The 20,757-nt window shown below is 45.3% G+C and overlaps 1 protein-coding gene across 1 annotated transcript in view; it reads right to left on the bottom strand.

The window, feature by feature from the left end:
* The window catches only part of PHF24 (PHD finger protein 24), a 228,631-nt gene that overhangs the window by 75,720 nt on the left and 132,154 nt on the right, over positions 1-20,757 (bottom strand). The window contains exon 3 of the mRNA XM_030191879.1: positions 3,753-3,938. Within this exon, the coding sequence (XP_030047739.1) occupies positions 3,753-3,938 (186 nt within the window). The remainder of the gene's footprint in view (positions 1-3,752; positions 3,939-20,757) is intronic.

The following is a 20,757-nucleotide window of genomic DNA, read 5'->3' as shown; positions in this document are numbered from 1 at the left end:
CACTGGTGACCCCACTACTGTTCCAATGTTGCTGCCTTAAGCAGTAAGACTGATATATTTTAAGATGTTTTAAAAGTATGTGAAAGCTGGATCTTTCACTCGGTCTTAAGGTCAAACAGAATTGGGGAGGAAGGGGCTGCAGGGTTGCTGTAGTTGTAATTTCCATTATTTTCTTTTCACTGATGAGTTCCTTTAAGTTACGTAAATCACAGGCAGTGTCGTAGCTACATGGGGGCCTGGGCCCCCCCAAATTTCCTGTGGGCCCCTGGTTTTGCAGGACGTGAAGGGAACACAGAGCAGGGCAGGCAACACGGCGGCGGCGCCAGAGACCGGCGCTGGACAACGCTTCAGCTGGTGGGGGTTGAGGACCCCCGCCAGCCAAGGTATTTGCTGCAGCAGTGGGTGGGAAGCGGCAGGGGGGGGGGGCAGACCAAAATGTGACCCTGCATGGGCTCTGGCCCCCTCCCACCGCGAGGTCTGGCTACGCTCCTGATCACAGACTGTTTGGTTGCAGCACGTTCTAAATGTAATAAATGGATTCAAATTTCCACTGCTACTGGGAAATGCCAAAGGAACGACGGGATACTTTTCAGAAAATTAGGCTCATTCTGGAATGCTCGGTCAGCCACCCTGTATGGAAAAACTTAATCTAAAGTGCGGTAAGGTTTTGCACTTACCACGCATTAGCAGCCCAAATTAGTGCACCGTAAGTGCAAAACCAGTGCAGTTACTTACGGGTGGTGTATTCTGCTTGTCCCCTGCAGATACTGCACAGAAAGGTTCCTTGCTGCATGTTAGTTCGCAATGAGTGCAGACGCATGCAATGCCTTCTGCTGAGGAAATATGAAGTGCATGCATACTAACAGCACAGAGGATCACTTTTACAAAGCAGCTGTAAGCCCAATGCAGGCTCACCGCTCGCTAAAATGGAAGTAGCGCCGGGCTATCGCAGCAGCCCGGCGGTAGTTCCCATCCCCAGCACACCATCATATCCAGCGCTACAAAAATGTATTCATTTTTGTAGCGCCTGGGTGTACCCAGCGGTAATTGGGCAGTGCCGTGGGCTGCGCAGGAGCTCCTACCGCCACCCTGAAATGGCAGCGCGGCAAGTGTCGCATGGCCATTTTTTTTAAATACAAGAAAGACCTACCTTTTACCCACTGCAAAAAAAGGGGGCCTCAGCGTGCGTCAAAAACACGCGCCGACAGCAGCGCAGGCTCCCTTTTGCTGCAGGTTGGTAAAAGGGGCCCACAGTTTTACTGTGCACTGGTTACAATGTGTAGTACATGCCTAATCTCTGCCAGGGGCGTAGCTATGTGGGGCCACGGGGGCATGGGCCCCCGTACATTTGGCCCTGGCCCCCCTCCCGCCACCAACCCTCCCCCGCCGCCGCCATCGGGTACCTTTGCTGGCGGGAGTCCCCAACCCCCGCCAGCCGAAGTCCTCTTCTCCAGCGCAGCTGCATTGCTGATCTGCAAGGGCAGGCTTCTGTTTCTGTGAGTCTGATGAGTGGAGTGGAACAGGTGGATGTGAAGCGTCTGTTCACGCTTTTCAAAAATACTAGGACCAGGGGGCATGCGATTAAACTACAGTGTAGTAAATTTAAAACAAATCAGAGAAAATCTTTCTTCACCCAACGTGTAATTAAACTCTGGAATTCATTGCCGGAAAATGTGGTGAAGGCGGTTAGCTTAGCAGAGTTTAAAAAGGGGTTGGACGGTTTCCTAAAGGCCAAGTCCATAAACCGCTACTAAACGGACTTGGAAAAATCCAAAATCCCAGGAATAACATGTATAGAATGTTTGTATGTTTGGGAAGCTTGCCAGGTGCCCTTGGCCTGGATTGGCCGCTGTCGTGGACAAGATGCTGGGCTCGATGGACCCTTGGTCTTTTCCCAGTATGGCATTACTTATGTACTTATATGACATGCATACATGCAGGATGTCAGACTCACAGAAGCAGAAGCCTGCGCGTCCACATTGGTGATCTGCAAGGGCCGACTTCTACATGGAATGTTGCTAGTGGAATAGCAACATTCCATGTACAATCTCAAATAGTAGCAACAGAATCTCCAATAGTCATTGGCGTAGGAAGGGGGGGGGGGGCGGTCCACCCCGGGTGCACGCCGCTGGGGGGTGTCGGCTCCGTGCTGGTGCACTGCCCTCTCTGCCCCGGAACAGGTTACTTCCTGTTCCGGGACAGAGAGAGCAGTGAACTAGCGCGGAGCCGACACACCTCAGCAACGTGCAGTTGGGGCGGATCGGCCCTCCCACCCATCCCTCGCCACAGGTATGCGCTCCGGGGGAGGGGTGCGCTCCAGCGGGAGGAGGGTGCACCGTGCTGCACCCGGGGGGGTGGGGTACGCAGTGGCAACCCACCCCGGGTGTCAGCTCCCCTTGCTACGGATCTGCCAATAGTAGCAACATTCCATCTAGAATCTCCAATAGTAGCAACAGAATCTCAACATTCCATGTAGAATCTCAAATAGGGAAAGGGAAATGGGACTTGATATACCGCCTTTCTGAGGTTTTTGCAACTACATTCAAAGCGGTTTGCATATATTCAGGTACTTATTTTGTACCAGGGGCAATGGAGGGTTAAGTGACTTGGCCAGAGTCAGAAGGAGCTGCAGTGGGAATCAAACTCAGTTCCCCAGGGTCAAAGGCCACTACACTAACCACTAGGCTACTCCACTAGCAACAGTCCATGTAGAAGCCTGCCCTTACAGATCAGCAACGTGGCCGCGCAGGCTTCTGTTTCTGTGAGTCTGACGTCCTGCACATAACTCACAGAAACAGAAGCCTGCGCAGCCGCGTTGCTGATCTGCAAGGGCAGGCTTCTACATGGAATGTTGCTACTGGAATAGCAACATTCCATGTGGAATCTCAAATAGTAGCAACAGAATCTCAATAGTAGCAACATTGCATCTAGAATCTCCAATAGTAGCAACATTCCATGTAGAATCTCAAATAGGGAAAAGGAAATGGGACTTGATATACTGCCTTTCTGAGGTTTTTGCAACTACATTCAAAGCGGTTTACATATATTCAGGTACTTATTTTGTACCAGGGGCAATGGAGGGTTAAGTGACTTGCCCAGAGTCACAAGGAGCTGCAGTGGGAATCAAACTCAGTTCCCCAGGATAACCACTAGGCTACTCCTCCACTCACCCTAACTGCTTAGCACACTTTAGTAAATAGGGCCAGCTCAGTTCCTTTTATTCAAAAGTCTCTGGACAACAGTATTGTGGTAAGTTTTCAGGTTTATTGTATTCACTTTTATCCTCAATGAGGATTCTACACAAAATGTGTAGAAAAAAATCAAATACTAGGGCTTATACTAACTAGTGGGATTTTGAGTGAATTTGGGTCTCACATTTGCAAAACTAACTTGCAAACACATTTTCATGAGCTGGTTTTCTGCAAGTTATAATGAGATGTTCTACATGTTTTTGTATGGTATCAGCTCGTTCTTTATGAATGTACATAAACGTTTTTGCATAACGAACCACAGAAAACGTTTGCTAAGAAGACAGGTCCAAATTTTGCAAAAGGAGTGTTAATGTGAAATTTGTTTAAGATGCTACCATTTAGGCATTTTTGTGTTTTCTCGGGCAATTTGCACGCTTTTTCACAAGAAAACTCCTCCTGCAACAAATTTCATTGTTGGTGCATCTACCTTACGTTACTGAAAGGAGCGAAACACTTTGACAGTTAAGATGTGACCCTTATATTACATTAAGGTACACTTACACAGTAGCAGCAGCTCCAGCCTGTCTCTGTGTGTGCAGTTTCCGTCACTTCCAGGGCGCTGTCGTTTTGCAGGTACCCCATACGGCGCAGGCATCCGTCATGAAAGACCCTGGTGCAGATCCGACATGGGAAGAGGCTCTCCGCTGTCCAGACTTCACAGATCTCACACATTTCATCGTTAGTAAACTGGGGAAAAGCACAAGAGGGGAATCAGAGGGACTGAATCTATAGAGGAGAAGTAAGCATCTACAGACTGTTAGTACTTCAGGAGACTGGGCTTCTTTCCTGTGGGAGATTAGTGAGCCCATTGGTTGATGAACCAGAAAATTGCTCAGCTATCATTTCCAGCTGACAGCATTTCCATCAACTGAATTCTTGGATGGTCAACCAACCAACCAACAACTATTTGCAGAAGACATCCTCTATAGATTCTTCTCCCCTGCCTCACCTGTCCTCTCGCTCACTCTCTCTAGCCCCCCCCCCCCCCCAGCAAGGTTAGGGACATAGGCACCAAACTACTAGCTACTCCTCCCGGCTGCTGCTGTGGCAGCCTGGAGGAACCGCGAGCTTCTGTGCTTTACCCTGCCCCTCCCCGCCTCTCGCTCACGCTCTCCATCCCCTTGCACCCGACACTGCTACTACAAAACAAAATAAAAACGTGCACGGGGCCATACTCCTGCTGCGCGCGTAACTGCTGGCTTCCCTCCTTTCTCTGGAAACAGGAACTTACATTATGAGGCAGGTGAGGGAGAAGGAGGGAGGCCGGCAGTGGCGCACGCAGCAAGAGTACAGCCCCGTGCACGTTTTCACTATGTTTTGCCAAGAAGGGAGGAAGGAAGGGGAGAGGGGAGGGAGGGAGGGAGTGAGCAAGAGGCAGGGAAGGAAAGGGAAGAGGGCGGAAGCTCGCGGTTCCTCCAGGCTGCCATAGCAGCGGCCATGAGAAGAGAAGCTAGAGGTGGGTTATGTCTAATGAGATTTTGGTAAAGGCAGCTCTGCACTGCCCCCCCTCGCCCCCCCCCCCCAAAACTATGCCCATGCGGATCACCAAGAAAGATGTCTGTCAACGTTTGAAAATACTGCCAAAAAATGTTTGCAATAAAGACGCACCATAGTTTGATATAAACGCCATCAGATAGTTGTGTCCACCAATGGAAAATAACCCTTGGAAAGCATCTACATGTGGAAATGGTCCCACACAGAAAAAAAATGTCTGGTAACATCAGGAAGTCCCCTCCATGTGTACACCAGGCTGCAGAACTTATGCTCCAGTCCGTAAAATGCTGTCTAGCTGGGGTCAGATTCTAAACAGCGCAGGGTGGCAGTTGGGAGGGAATCTTCAGAGAAGAAAGTTGCGAGACCTGAGTGTTTCCCCTGATGAACCTAAATATGTTTTTAAGATAGCAGAAGTGATACTCTGAGAAAAGTCAGGGAACGTTCAGATGTGTGTTTGACAGGGCCGCTGAGAGGGGGGGGGGCAGGGGGGACAAAATTCCCCGGGCCTCCAAGGGGGGGGGGGCCGGCGCCACAGTCCCCTCCATCCACCACCGGGCCGGGCCCCCCTGAATTATATTTTATTTTCAAAAAGAAAAAGTACTGTGTACTCTATATACTCTGATTGGAACATTCTTCTGTATTTCTTATTCCGGAAATGGCGATCGCCACTACGGTATTTGTAAGCCACATTGAGCCTGCAAAGAGGTGGGAAAATGTGGGATATAAATGGAGAAAATAAATAAATAAAGAGAGGGATTATATACAGCGACAGCAGAGGGAAAGCACATTGCAATAAATAGGGGTTTTCCTTTATTGATTTGGATAAAGTTAGGAACAGTAGGAGCAATGAAGAAGACCACAGAAGAAAGAAGTAGTCACCACCTAAGAGGGTTGCGGACCAACTTCCACTCTTGCGACAAGCTGGCCACCGCAACAGAGATTTTCAAGAACAACGGGAGAGCTAAGCGACTGGAGCAAAAGAAATAGGGAAAGTACTAACGCCTATATTTACTAAGGGGTGGTATAGGCGCATTAGCGGTTTTGACGTGTGTAAATGGTTTATGCGCATTAAACGCTAACGCGCCCACTGAAATGTATAAGCGCGTTAGTGTTTAACGTGCCTTAAGTTTACAGGCGCGTTAAAAACGCTAACGCACTTTAGTAAAGCATACCCCTAAAAGTGTGCACACATTCGAATGGCGCTATTTATCTCCAGGTCAGGGAAAACCAGTGCAAAGAACTCACTCACCCTAATATACATTGCAGTGAATCTGTTTAATGCATTCTCTCAAGATTTGAGCCAGTAGAATAAGCATAAGAAAGAGAAAAACCTCTAAAAATATCTATCCTAACATGACTTAGAACGGAGACAGAGAACTGTGTGTTGTGCATGAAAGCATATGCTTATCTGACAAGTGATTTGTACCTGTACCAGATGATAAATAAGGACTCAGTATAGAAACGTGAAGAACATTGTTTTTGTTAAGTTTTGTAGAGAAAAAATAATTACAGTGGGCAGCCACATCGCCAGGAGTCTGTGTTTCCATCACAGCACCTGACAAGGTATGTGGGAGCTGCTAGCAGACTCCACAGTGCGGGTGGGTATACATCACTGCAGTCTGCCCTCCCCGTTCTCCCTCCCCGGCCATGGTTGTTGGGCAGCTGCAAGTTGGGTCATTCCTCACACTGGGCACTAGGCCTCTGTTACCCCTACCTGCTTCTGGGGACACCTAGCCACTCAGGTGTTCAGAAAATGCCCAAGGAATATTGCACAGAGAGACCTGCAGGCAACGGCTCTGGTGAATTCACAGCGCTCTCATCTGAGCCTCTATTAGATTGTAAGCTCTTTGAGCAGGGACTGTCTTTCTTCTATGTTTGTGCAGCGCTGCGTATGCCTTGTAGCGCTATAGAAATGCTAAATAGTAGTAGTAGTAGTAGTGAGTGCCCAGGATGCCTCCAGGATCAGGTTGTGGAATCAGTCCCTGCCACCCGCCCCCACACATTTACCTTAAAAATTCCTCTCTCTGTACAGGGTCTCAGAACATTCTCTATGCCACAGCCCGCCCATTTCTGATATAACTTCCTGCTTCTGCACGGGCGGACCACAGCAAAGAGACAGTTCTGGTCTGCGGCAGACAGCTTATGCCAGGGTCCTGTACAGAGAAAGGAACTTTTGAGGTAAACATGGGGGGAGGGGGGAAAGCTGAACCTGGGGACGGAGGAGAGAAGGGGAGATGTTGGCCAGGGGGGGGGGGGGGGGGGAGAGATGTTGCACCTAGGGAAGGGAGGGAGGCAGAGATGTTGGACCTGATTGTGAGGGAAGGGACAGAGATGGTGCACTCAGGGGGAAGGAGAGGCAGAGATGGTGCACCAGCAGAAGGGAGAAACAACGAGAGGGAGAGATGTTGCATCGGGGGAGGGGGGGAGGGGAAGAAGCATGTTGGATATGGAGAGGGGGAGGGGAGAGAGATGTGGGACCCGGGGGGAGGGGGCAGATCCCTGTTAGTCCACCCTGTTACAATGTCATGACTAACCAGCTTATAATCGAAAGACAAAAACGCCTATATTGCGACCTAAATCGGGAGATAGGCGTTTATCTCCCAAAAACGAATAACGCGGTATATTCGAAAGCCGAACTTGGACGTTTTCAACTGCACTCCATCGCGGAAGCGTACAAAGTTGACGGGGCGTGTCGGAGGCTTGGTGAAGGCGGGACTGGGGCGTGGTTATCACCCGAACAGAGATGGGCGCCTTTCGCCGATAATGGACAAAAAGTATGCGTTTGTAGCTAGAATTTAGGGCACTTTTCCTGGACCCTGTTTTTTCACGAATAAGGCCCCAAAAAGTGCCCTAAATGACCAGATTACCACCAGAGGGAATCGGGGATGACCTCCCCTGACTCCCCCTGTGGTCACTAACCCCCTCCCACCACAAAACATGATGTTTCACAACTTTTTATTTTCACCCTCAAATGTCATACCCACCTCCCTGGCAGCAGTATGCAGGTCCCTGGAGCAGTTGTTAGGGGGTGCAGTTGCCTTCAGGCAGGTGGACCCAGGCCCATCCCCCCCCTACCTGTTACAATTGTGCTGCTTAATGCTTATTAGTCGTCCAACCCCCCCCAACCCACTGTACCCACATGTAGGTGCCCCCCTTCACCCCTTAGGGCTATAGTAATGGTGTAGACTTGTGGGCAGTGGGTTTTTGATGGGGATTTGGGGGGCTCAACACACAAGGGAAGGGTGCTATGCACCTGGGAGCTCTTTTACCTTTTTTTTTGTTTTTGTAAAAGTGCCCCCTAGGGTGCCCGGTTGGTGTCCTGGCATGTGAGGGGGACCAGTGCACTACGAATCCTGGCCCCTCCCACGAACAAATGCCTTGGATTTATTCGTTTTTGAGCTGGGCGCTTTCATTTTCCATTATCGCTGAAAAACAAAAACGCCCAGTTTACAAACTGTCGAATAAAACATGGACGTCTATTTTTTTCGAAAATACGGTTCGGTCCGCCCCTTCACGGACCCCTTCTCAGAGATAAACGCCCATGGAGATAGACGTTTTCGTTCAATTATGCCCCTCTTAGTGACATAGGGTCCATATTCAGCTGGCAGTGGGTGCTCAGTATTTTACTGACTTCCACTGGTGCTATGCCTGGAAATTCAATGCTGTGCATGTCTGGGCTTCGGGACTGAATTTCCAGGTTTGTGGAGCCGGTTCAGTGCGACACTCAGAGCTTAATTGGCTATGGGACACCGCATAAAAATAGAACTGACTTCAATGTGGTCCTATTTATGAGGTTACCTTGACCAGTTAAGTCCTGAATATCGGCATTAACCAGCAAAGTGCTGACTCCACCCCCAGAACACCCCCAAAATTGCTGATTTTGAGACAGGCACCAACCTCTGGATTCTGTGAATGGCGCCCAAATTCCCACACGCCAAATCGTGCGCTATTCTGGAGGTGCACGCATAATTAAATTGGCTAATGAGCCAATTAGTGCCACTAATTGGTTGCTAACATTCAATTATTTATTTATTTTTGATATTTGTGTCCCACATTATCCCAAACAAGCTCATGTTCAATGTCTTACATTCAAGAAAAACATCAAAAATATTATATTATATTATTTATTTATTTATTGCATTTGTATCCCACATTATCCCACCTCTTTGCAGGCTCAATGTGGCTTACAATTCATCATGGATACTGGAAGTAGAAGAGAATATACATTTGGTTTATGGAGGGTTAGGGTTACATGGTGGTGAAGTACATGGTTGTATTACAGCAAAAGACGTTATAAGACATTCCTATATATATTAAAGATTGTACAGTTACATGTGTTGATCTTTGTGATAAATCTTGTCGAAGAGATACGTTTTCAGTAGTTTGCGGAAATTGGCCAGTTCATGGACCGTTTTCAAGTTGCGTGGTAGTGCGTTCCATAGCTGTGCGCTCATATAGGAAAAGGTAGATGCATGCAACAATTTGTATTTCAGTCCTTTACAATTGGGAGGATGAAGATTGAGGAATGTGCGAGAAGATTTTATTGCGTTCCTGGGTGGTAGTTCTATTAGGTCTGACATGTAGGCTGGGGCGTCTCCATGGATGATCTTGTGGACTAGGGTACAAAGTTTGAACGTGATGCGTTCTTTAAGTGGGAGCCAGTGTAGTTTTTCTTGTAGGGGTGTCGCGCATTCATATTTTGGTTTGCCGAATATTAGTCTGGCTGCTGTGTTCTGGGCTGTCTGGCATTTTTTAAGTATTTGCTCTTTGCAACCAGCGTATAGTGAATTACAATAGTCTAGATGACTGAGTACTAGTGATTGTACCAGATTGCGGAAGACTGACCTTGGGAAAAATGGTTTAATTCTTTTTAGTTTCCACATTGAGTGAAACATCTTTTTGGTTATGTTTGTCGCATGATTCTCAAGTGTTAGGTGTAAATCGATGGTGACTCCAAGAATTTTTAGGGTGTCCGAGACTGGTAGGTTTAGTTTAGGTGTGTTGATGGTGGTGAATTTATTCTTATTGTATTGCGAAGTGAGTACAATAGATAATATTTTATAACATTTTGACATATGAGGAATAACTGTGTGTTTGTCATGAGTTAGGCTAGAGTATTGGTCATATTGAAACAGATTAAGAGAGACGGCAACATTAGTTCATCGACTTTTGATAAGATATGCACTTAATAGAAAAGCCTATAGTAATTTATGGAATCTCAGATAATCTGATTGGCGTTAATTGGCAACAATTTGGATTTGCGTGCACAACTTGATAAGCACTGTTCTATAAAGAGCCACCCACAAATCGCGTCGCATGCATCTCAAAAGGGGGCCTGGCCATGGGAGGGCATTCGCTAAAGATTCGCACAGCATTACTGACTACCAGAGATCCGCACCTAAATTACATGCCAAGATTTACAGTTAATGTAAATTGTTGCACCCAAAGTTTGGCATGGAAATTGGCTCTAAGCGCTGTTCTATAATCGGCGCCCAAGTTGGAGCACCATTTATACAATAGCACTCCACATGGATTTTTTTTGGGGGGTCGCTGTTTATTCAGCACCATTTACAAAATCTAGACCTAACTGGACATTTTCCGCAGCACTAACCAATTAACAGCTGATGAAAGTGTCTAGTTAACTCTGAACAAGTGATTTAACCAGCCAAGAGAAAATTTCTGGCCGGTTAAATCACTTTGAATATTGACCTGATAGTAACATAGTAAATGACGGCAGATAAAGACCAGCATGGCCCATCCAGTCTGCCCAGAAAGGATAGCCAGAGTTGCAGCTCTGCTTCCATGTGAATCTGATCCTTAGCAGCGCATCTCATAAATCCTCCCCCTGCAATCTCACTGGAAGACCTGAGATAGCACTAGGCTACGTAACATACATGTTATCCTTAAACATGTATTAACAAATTCATTATATACTGTGTAAGCCACATTGAACCTGCTTTGAGTGGGAAAGCGCGGGATGCAAATATAATAAATAAATTATGAACACGGGCTTAAAGAGATTGCTCAAAATGTATTTAAAGTACAAAAAAACAAAAGAATCATTTTTGCTTTAAAGAGTCAGACTTTGAAAATTGATTTATTGAAGCTGATTTAAAAATTGAAATATTCATTCTTGCATTATCATAAAATTTCACAATTATATTTTTAATTAGAAAATAAAAACAGAATTGTACTACGTAATCCTTACTCCATTCTTTAAAAAAAAAATGCCTGGCAAAAGAATTTGTATCCTTCTTGAGCTCTGTGAGAGGGGGGCAATTTATTTATTTGTTTATTTATTCAAGACATTTCTAAACTGAATTTCTAATCTCACAAACAAGTCATCTGAGGTAATGAACAGCATGAAAATACAACAGACAGGGATAAATGATTTAAAAAACATAGCCTCAGCAGATGCCCCTAACAAATAAGATACAAACAATCCAGAAATAAAACCAGCAATTAAAAACAAGCAAACAATGAAAACAATCAACAATGAACAGGTGATCCAGCAAAAACACAAAACAGCACTGAAAAATTAAAACATTTACAGGATAAACCAGGCTTTGATCTTTCACATAATTTCAAATAGCTTCTGCTCTGCCTGATATCAGCTGAAGTATTTATTTCAAAGAATAGAATCAGCCGTTGAAGATGACCTAGCCTTTATTCCAGCTTTGCTTGCCCTCTTAACAATACAGATAGGCAGAAAAAGCTTCCTGACTTGATCAAAGAGAGTGTAAGGGAAGGTTGAGGTGACATCAAGGATGAGCAACACCACCAGTGGCTATGTATTATCAACTGGTCTTCTCTTGAGGAGATGTTCCTTCTTTCTTAATTACAGCATTTTGGTATGGAGGAGTAGCCTAGTGGTTAGCACAGCAGACTTTACTCCAGGGGAACTGGGTTCAATTCCCACTGCAGCTCCTTGTGATTCTTGGCAAGTTACTTAACCCTCCATTGCTCCAGGTACAAAATAAGTACCTATATATAATATGCAAACCATAAACATAAAGGAATCCTGTTCAGAAGGAATGGATCCTAAGGAGCTTAGCCGAGATTGGGTGGCAGAGTCAGTGGCGGGAGACGGAGATGGTGCTGGGCAGACTTATACGGTCTGTGCCAGAGCCGGTGGTGGGAGGCGGGACTGGTGGTTGGGAGGCGGGGATAGTGCTGGGCAGACTTATACGGTCTGTGCCCTGAAGAGCACAGGTACAAATCAAAGTAGGGTATACACAAAAAGTAGCACATATGAGTTATCTTGTTGGGCAGACTGAATGGACCGTGCAGGTCTTTTTCTGCCGTCATCTACTATGTTACTATGTTACTATATACAAACCACTTTGACTGTAACCACAAAAAGGTGGAATGTCAAGTCCTAGCCCCTTTCCCTGTGATTGGTTTTTAATGGATCAGTTGCTATGTCTGTCTGCAGATTCCTTCCACCTCAATTCATGAGCTTGGTCAGCCTCCTTGATATGCAGACAGACCTCTAGATCTGCAGTGCTGCTGTAATTAGTTACCATTCCCTCTGAGGAGCCATGCTTTTCCATCAACATAGTAACATAGTAAATGATGGCAGATAAAGACCTGCACGGTCCATCCAGTCTGCCCAACAAGATAAACTCATTTTACATGGTATGTGATACTTTATATGTATACCTGAGTTTGATTTGTCCTTGCCTTTCTCAGGGCACAGACCGTAGAAGTCTGCCCAGCATTGTTCTTGTACTAAAAGGTCAGAAGATTCTGGAATCCTAAAGAGTTACAAGATTCTGGAATCCCAATTAGTAGCAACATTCCTTGAAGAATCCCAAAGAGTAACATAGTAAATGACGGCAGATAAAGACCTTACGATCCATCCAGTCTGCCCAATAAGATAAACTCATTATACCTGGTATATGATACTTTATAGGTATACCCAAGTTTGATTTGTCCTTGCCATTTTCAGGTCAGACCGTAGAAGTCTGTCCAGCACTGTTCTTGTACTAAGATCTGAAGCTAACGTCGAAGCCCCTTAAAATTTACACTGCAGCCCATCCCTATCTATTCAGTCATGATCAGGGCATAGACCGTAGAAGTCTGCCCAGCTCCCGTTTTGTTTCCAATTGCTGGCGTCGCCACCCAATCAATCGTATTAAGTGTTATTATTGACTGAACAAAATATGCACTGTGTGACGTGACCTGTGGGATTACAGGTCTCAGGATGCGTACAGGATTTAGTGTTGGCACTGGGGTGTCACCTGCTTGACAATTTTATGTTCCTGAATGGTACCATTATGTTACGCTGGATGTTTCTTGAAGGTTGGCTGCATTGCTTATGGCTCTGCTTATGGTTATTAGGACCTCTTGTTCATGCATTTGAGGAGGAATACCCCGTTCCTGTTATTGTTTCTCACAGAGTTTGGGGTGGAAGGAATGGTCTTCAGTTCTGCCTTGGTCCTCCTCTGACACAGTCTACTACTGAGCGAAGGAAGCCTTGGGCGCGTTCGATTATGCCCCTCAACGTGTTATAAGCAAATTTAATTACCTCACTAGTTATTCCCATCTCTAGATCATTTATAAATATGTAAAAGCATCGGTCCTTGCACAGACCCCTGGGGAACCTCACTATCCACCCTTCTCCACTGAGAATACTGACCATTTTTCTTACATTTGTACCCCGTGCTTTCCCACTCATGGCAGGCTCAATGCGGCTTACATGGGGCAATGGAGGGTTAAGTGACTTGCCCAGAGTCACAAGGAGCTGCCTGTGCCTGAAGTGGGAATCAAACTCAGTTCCTCAGGACCAAAGTCCACCACCCTAACCACTAGGCCACTCCTCCACTGTTGCTACTATTTGAGATTCTACATGGATCACCAATGTGGCCGCGCAGGCTTTGCTTCTGTGAGTCTGACGTCCTGCACATACGTTCAGGACGTCAGACTCACAGAAACAGAAGCCTGCGCAGCCTTCTACATGGAATGTTGCTAGTGGAATAGCAACATTCCATGTAGAATCTCCAATAGTAGCAACATTCCATGTAGAATCTCCAATAGTATCTATTTTATTTTTGTTACATTTGTACCCTGCGCTTTCCCACTCATGGCAGGCTCAATGCGGCTTACATGGGGCAATGGAGGGTTAAGTGACTTGCCCAGAGTCACAAGGAGCTGCCTGTGCCTGAAGTGGGAATTTAACCTTATTCTCTGTTTTCTATCTTTTAACCAATTCTTAATCTACAATAGGACACTATCTCCAATTCCATTGCTTTCCAATTTCCTCAGGAGCCGTTCATGAGGTACTTTGTCAAATGCCTTTTGAAAATCCAGAAACACAATGTCGACCAGCTCACCTTTATCCACATGTTGCAGTCAATTTAACATAAGAGCTCTTAATCGCTGCTTGTATTTGTGGTCTAAAAGTCTGTGAATATTGCTGTTTGAATATTTTTACTGCTGTAATTGTCTATTGCTTATGTTTGACTTATTCTTGCCGTACACTGCCTCGACTGAATTCCTTCAAAAAGGCGGTAGATAAATCCTAATAAATAAATAAATAAATAAATAAATAAATAAATAAATAAATATTTTGATTAAATTGCCAGAGAGGGAAATTTCCAAAGGTACACAAAGATTCTGATCATGAGAGACCAACAGCAGCTCTGTTTTTGAAATATTCAGTGATCTATCCCATAAAGTATCTCCTGCAGACAAATGATCGTAGCTGGAATAGATGGAACTGAAGATCATTTGCCTAAATGTGACATGAAACCCCAAAGGACTTTAATAGATGACAAACTGGTATGAGATGCAAATTGTAGATAATGGCCACTCAACGCCACTGGTTAGTACGTTCACTCAGACAAGTTTTAAGACTCCTGAAGAAGGCATCCTCCTGTGCCGAAACATGGTACCATGTAGAACCTTCTCTCGATAAACTTGTTTTCAATATTGGATGTCCTCGGTCTGTTCTTTGAGGAGCCAGATTCAGTTCCTACTCTTCTCTTGCTCTCGGCACAAAACTAAGTCCACAATATATCTTGCCAAATGTGTGGTCATATAACATAGTAACATAATAAATGATGGCTACATGCATGGTCCATCCAATCTGTCCAACAGTCACATTCATTATCAAATCGTTATCGAACCAGCAATCCAGTTGTATTATTACAACCTTTATTCACTAAGTTCTACTTTATTAAATCTTCCCCTCCCCCACTGAGATATATAGGACACACACTCATAGCATACGATATAAATGGGGTATAAAAAAATAAATAGGCATACTTAATCTTGATCTGTCCTTGCCATGATCAAGGCTCAAGCCATAAACAGTCTGCCGTCTAATGGCCTTCCTTTCCTAAGTACTGAAGTTGCCATCAAAACCCACTTCAGCCCATCCTGATGTCTTGCTATATATGGGACATATACCATAATAATTTGCACCTCCAACGTTCTGAAGCTGACTCCGAGATTATAAGCTCTGTCGAGCAGGGACTGTCTTTCTTCTATGTTTGTGCAGCGCTGTGTACGCCTTGTAGTGCTATAGAAATGCTAAATAGTAGTAGTAGTAGTAGCACACTTCAGTGAAGGGTTCGTAAGTCTGTCACCATCTCTCTCTGTCCCGCCACCGCGTCAAAACCAGATGACGTCGAGGGCGGAACAGTGAGAGGGAAGGGCACGCTGCAGAGTTGCCAGGCAAAGGAACGCAATGTCACACGCATGAGGGTGTCGTCATCCCTCCTTTCCTCTCTCCCTCCCTTCCAGTTCCGGGCCCCCTCCGTCCGATTTTTAAAAGTCATCTACACTTACCAAGTCAGGGTTACGGCGGCTGGCAGCAGCGGTAAAACGCGTGCAGGCTCGGCCCTTCTCTCTTTCTCAGCTCTGGTCCCGCCTTCATTTCCTGTTTCCGCTGCTGCTGGCCGCCGTAACCCTGACTTGGTAAGTGAAGATGACTTTTAAAAATCGGAGGGAGGGGGCCAGGAACTGGAAGGGAGGGAGGAAGGGAGGGATGACGACCCTGGAACACGGTGGGAGGGAGGGAGGGGGGGCACTGGAACAGAGAGGGAGGGAGGGAGGGGGGACCCCTGGCACACACTCTCAATCTCACACACACACTGTCTCTCTCACAGACACACTCGCACCCAGTCTCACTCTCTCTCTGTCACACACACACACACACTCGCACATTCACTCTCTCTCTCACACACAGTCACTCTCACATACACTCTCTCAAACATACACACTCTGAGGAAAACCTTGCTAGCGCCCGTTTCATTTCTTTCAGAAATGGACCTTTTTTTACTAGTATACCATAGAAGTCTGTCCAGCATTCTCCTTGCATTCCATCTACTGGACTTGCCATCAAAGCACACTGTAGCACATTCTAATCTTGTCATATATGGGACATCCTAATATATGGACAGTTTGAGCCAACCCTAATGCCAAAAATGCATCAAATAAAACATGGGTATAGGGTATATCAGGAACCAAGAGTAGATTGAAATCCTCCATAACCACAATCAGACACAAAAAACCAATCATGCTGTAACATATTAGGTGGATAATAAACTAAACAGACAGTCAATGCTCATTTCCACGATCGAACACATCACCTATACCAATGGTGCCCCGAAGAACCCAACAAAAATTGATACTATCCTGATAGATAAGAACCCCTCCCCCCCACCCCACACTGCTTAAAATCTCTACAAACCCAATCCCAAACATATCCAGTGGACCAACATTGTTCGGCCTTGCATTTTCAAGTCACTATTCAGTAATCCCCAAGGCATCAATATTGTATTGTTGAATAAGACCATGAATCAGAACAGCCTTGTTTCATACAGAGAAGAAACTCAATAGGCCCATCTGCAATGGAGAGGGAGCCAAACGACCACTCTTCTCCCTTAATGGAAGGGCGAGTGTTGCCCCTACGAAACTAAGCTCCACTTAAAGGCCACTATAAGTGAGTTTATCCCATGCATATTCATTGTGGATATCTGGAACACCAGACTGACTGTGAAATCCCCAAGACAGATTTAGGAAACCCCGCTCTAAAATATCTCAGTCCTAATTGTCTCTTCTTGCTGTTAAGTAAACAAATTAGCATACTTTTCTGAATTAGCCCTACCCCCAGATCCCTATGGATATGAGAAATGGCTCTGAAGTACAGAATGACACAGGGACAAAGTTTGCCCTCTCCCGCCACCATCCCCGTGGGTTCTGTCTCCATCCCCAAGCCATCCCTGCAGGCCCTGTCTCTGCCCCCACCATGTAGGCAGGTTGTGTTCCCATCCCCACCCCCGTCCCCATGGGCTCTGTTCTTATCTGAAGAAGCCTCGAAATCTTATGATTTTATATTTAAATCTTTTTATTAAATTATGAAAAGGAACAATATGCTGTGCAACTGTTATGTAGAAATTGCAAACAGAAAACAATAATAATAATGAGCAACTATAATAAACCCTCCCACCGCCAGTACCCTCTACCCTTCCAATCCCAGCAATAGCTGACTTCTACTACCCCAAGGAATCCTAATCCAGTTGTTAAAATGTCCAGGGGTGCAAAGTACAACCCGTTCTGTATGATCTAGAGGGGAGAAATATGCCCTGTTATGATTTTTTAATCTGTGGATGAATAAGAAGTCATCAACAATCTCAGGATTCAGTCTAGCTCTCCTGTCTTCCACAATTCTTTCTTCAATAGAAGACGTCTTCTTAGAAGACGCGCTGGCAGCAGGATGTACAGGATCCCCCATGCAAATTTTGCTAGATGAGTCCAGCATGTTTGCTTGTTTTTCCCCCCCAAAAAAAAAAATCAAAAACAAACAGTCCAGTTCATTAACAGGCTTCAAAGTAGAAAATGATACGGGACAAAGTTTGTCCCCTTCCCCATGGGCTCTGTCCCCGTCCCCACCGCATCCCCGCTCCATCCCTGCGGTTACCTCGGGTCCCCATCCTCATGTCATGGTGTGTGCTGTGCCTCTTGTCCTACTTAAGGTATGAAATTACAGTATGTCTTCTGCTCTGAGAATACCCCAGGGCCTCCCTTCAGCTCCTCTTCTTAATGTACTGCACACATCTGGAAGTGTACTGCACATCTGTAAGAGCCCTGTCTCAAAGGCAATGAGAACGTATCATCTCTAATAAAGATGAAGTCCCTTGCCTTTCTGCAGAGATGATCTGAGGTTCTGCAGGGCACAGGTGTTTTTCTCTGCAGCTCACTGGGAATTTATCTGTAGGAAGCTAAATGAAATCCCTGCCTCTCCTGCTTTAACCATACAATTCTGCTTCCCATCTGCAAAACCATCCCCCAAGAGCACTAGAAAAATCTGTAACAACGCAAAATTAAACAATAAGCTTTTCTGAAATGATGGAGAGGCAGATGACAACCTAATAACCTGTAAAAAGGGACGAAAATCTACAGCATGCACTAAAGAGACATGCCTGCAGCACGAAAGAAGGAAAACTGCTTTATTTGCATTAATGTTTTCAGCGAATTCACGACTCATGAAATAGATAGAAACGGACAATCAGTTCCTTGATTTAGTCACACCACGTATACCAGAGAACTGGTAAAATGGATTGTACCCTACACTGTCAATTAAAATGTTCTATTAAAGGAATCCTGTTCAGAAGGAATGGATCCTAAGGAGCCTAGCCGAGATTGGGTGGCAGAGCGGGAGGCGGGGATAGTGCTGGGCAGACTTATACGGTCTGTGCCAGAGCCGGTGGTGGGAGGCGGGACTGGTGGTTGGGAGGCGGGGATAGTGCTGGGCAGACTTATACGGTCTGTGCCAGAGCCGGTGGTGGGAGGAGGGGCTGGTGGTTGGGGGGTGGGGATAGTGCTGGGCAGACTTATACGGTCTGTGCCCTGAAAAGGACAGGTACAAATCAAGGTAAGGTATACACAAAAAGTAGCACATATGAGTTTATCTTGTTGGGCAGACTGGATGGACCATGAAGATCTTTTTCTGCCGTCATCTACTATGTTACTATTACACATTGTGTTGACATTGTACGTAGTATACCATGATCTATAACTATCTAATCCCAAGGATAAACGTATGTAATGACCCTGACCTCCAGTGCTGCAGTAAATTTCTTTATCAAACAGACCTCAATACCTCCACCCCTGGTCTAACACCTATTGGTGAAACCGAACCTTTATACAAAGGATTCCAGGGATTCTGTGGGGTTAATTCTTATCATAGGTCATAATTTTATTCAAAAATGCTGTTTGTATTTTACCAATAAAACTGCTTAATGCTGCATTGGCTGGTCTTAATCACCACATACTTTCACATCTTACATAAAAAATCTCCTAACTCAAATATTTGCACGAGATACCCCTTATCACAATACTTTCATTTTCTATTTTCATAATAATCCACCATTTACTTTCGTCCCTTAAAAAATGCACTTAACTGAATTAAATTTGATCTTCTCCAGCCGGCTGGTGCATACTCTGGGCCCGTGAAGTTTCTGGTGGTATTTTCTCTGACCTGGGGATCTCTTCGTGACGCCGTAAATTTCCTTAAATTTCAACTTAATGTTGTCAACTCTGTTCCTTCTTTATTTCTATATTGCTGTTTTATTTTCGACAAGCACGTCTTGTTTCGCGATCTCAATCGCTGCTTCAGGAACTTTTTATTTTAACATCGGAATAAAAATTAAAATAAAAAGTTCCTGAAGCAGCGATTGAGATCGCGAAACAAGACGTGCTTGTCGAAAATAAAACAGCAATATAGAAATAAAGAAGGAACAGAGTTGACAACATTAAGTTGAAATTTAAGGAAATTTACGGCGTCACGAAGAGATCCCCAGGTCAGAGAAAATACCACCAGAAACTTCACGGGCCCAGAGTATGCACCAGCCGGCTGGAGAAGATCAAATTTAATTCAGTTAAGTGCATTTTTTAAGGGACGAAAGTAAATGGTGGATTATTATGAAAATAGAAAATGAAAGTATTGTGATAAGGGGTATCTCGTGCAAATATTTGAGTTAGGAGATTTTTTATGTAAGATGTGAAAGTATGTGGTGATTAAGACCAGCCAATGCAGCATTAAGCAGTTTTATTGGTAAAATACAAACAGCATTTTTGAATAAAATTATGACCTATGATAAGAATTAACCCCACAGAATCCCTGGAATCCTTTGTATAAAGGTTCGGTTTCACCAATAGGTGTTAGACCAGGGGTGGAGGTATTGAGGTCTGTTTGATAAAGAAATTTACTGCAGCACTGGAGGTCAGGGTCATTACATACGTTTATCCTTGGGATTAGATAGTTATAGATCATAGGAAGCCAAGGTACCCAAGTAAGGAAAAATAGAGACGTAGTATACCATGCCATACTTTGTATTGTTGTTTGAATATTTTTACTGCTGTAATTGCCTATTGCTCATGTTTGATCTATTCTTACTGTACACCGCCCTGAGTGAATTCCTTCAAAAAGGTGGTAAATAAATCCAAATAAATAAATTGTATCGTAAGTGCTTTCCACCTTCTCTGCCATGTTCTAGTGTTTGAGCTCTTGGTCAGCATCCTCTCATTTCCTTCCACATCCCTGAGTGCTGCTTCATCATTTCGCTCTGTTTAGCTCAGTGACTGCACTGCGAACTCTTTCAGCTCTGCAAATATACACACACACACACACACACACACTGCCCCAGCACAGAACAGGTAAAGTATAGACAACAGACGTGCAATTAGGGTTACCATATTTTGTCCCCCAAAAAGGAGGACACATGCTCCACCCTCACCACACACCCCGCCACACCCCTCCCCTTACCTTACTACCAGGGGGTGGTCTAGTGACCTCTTTGGGGCAGGAAAGAGCCCCCTTTCGCGAGGTCACGTCAACTCTCGGTGGCCATTTTGAATCGGCGCCGGGATCACCAACAGGAAGGATGCATGCAGGGCAGCGCTCGGGGCAAGACAGAGGGGGCTCTTTCCTGCCCAGAAGGCGGAAGAGGTCACTAGACCACCAAGGCAGTAGTAAGTAAGGGGAGGGGAGGCTAGCAATCTG

Source organism: Microcaecilia unicolor, chromosome 2 (genome assembly GCF_901765095.1).
Source record: "Microcaecilia unicolor chromosome 2, aMicUni1.1, whole genome shotgun sequence".
Lineage (NCBI taxonomy): Eukaryota > Metazoa > Chordata > Amphibia > Gymnophiona > Siphonopidae > Microcaecilia > Microcaecilia unicolor.
This window is presented reverse-complemented; position numbering and strand designations above follow the sequence as displayed.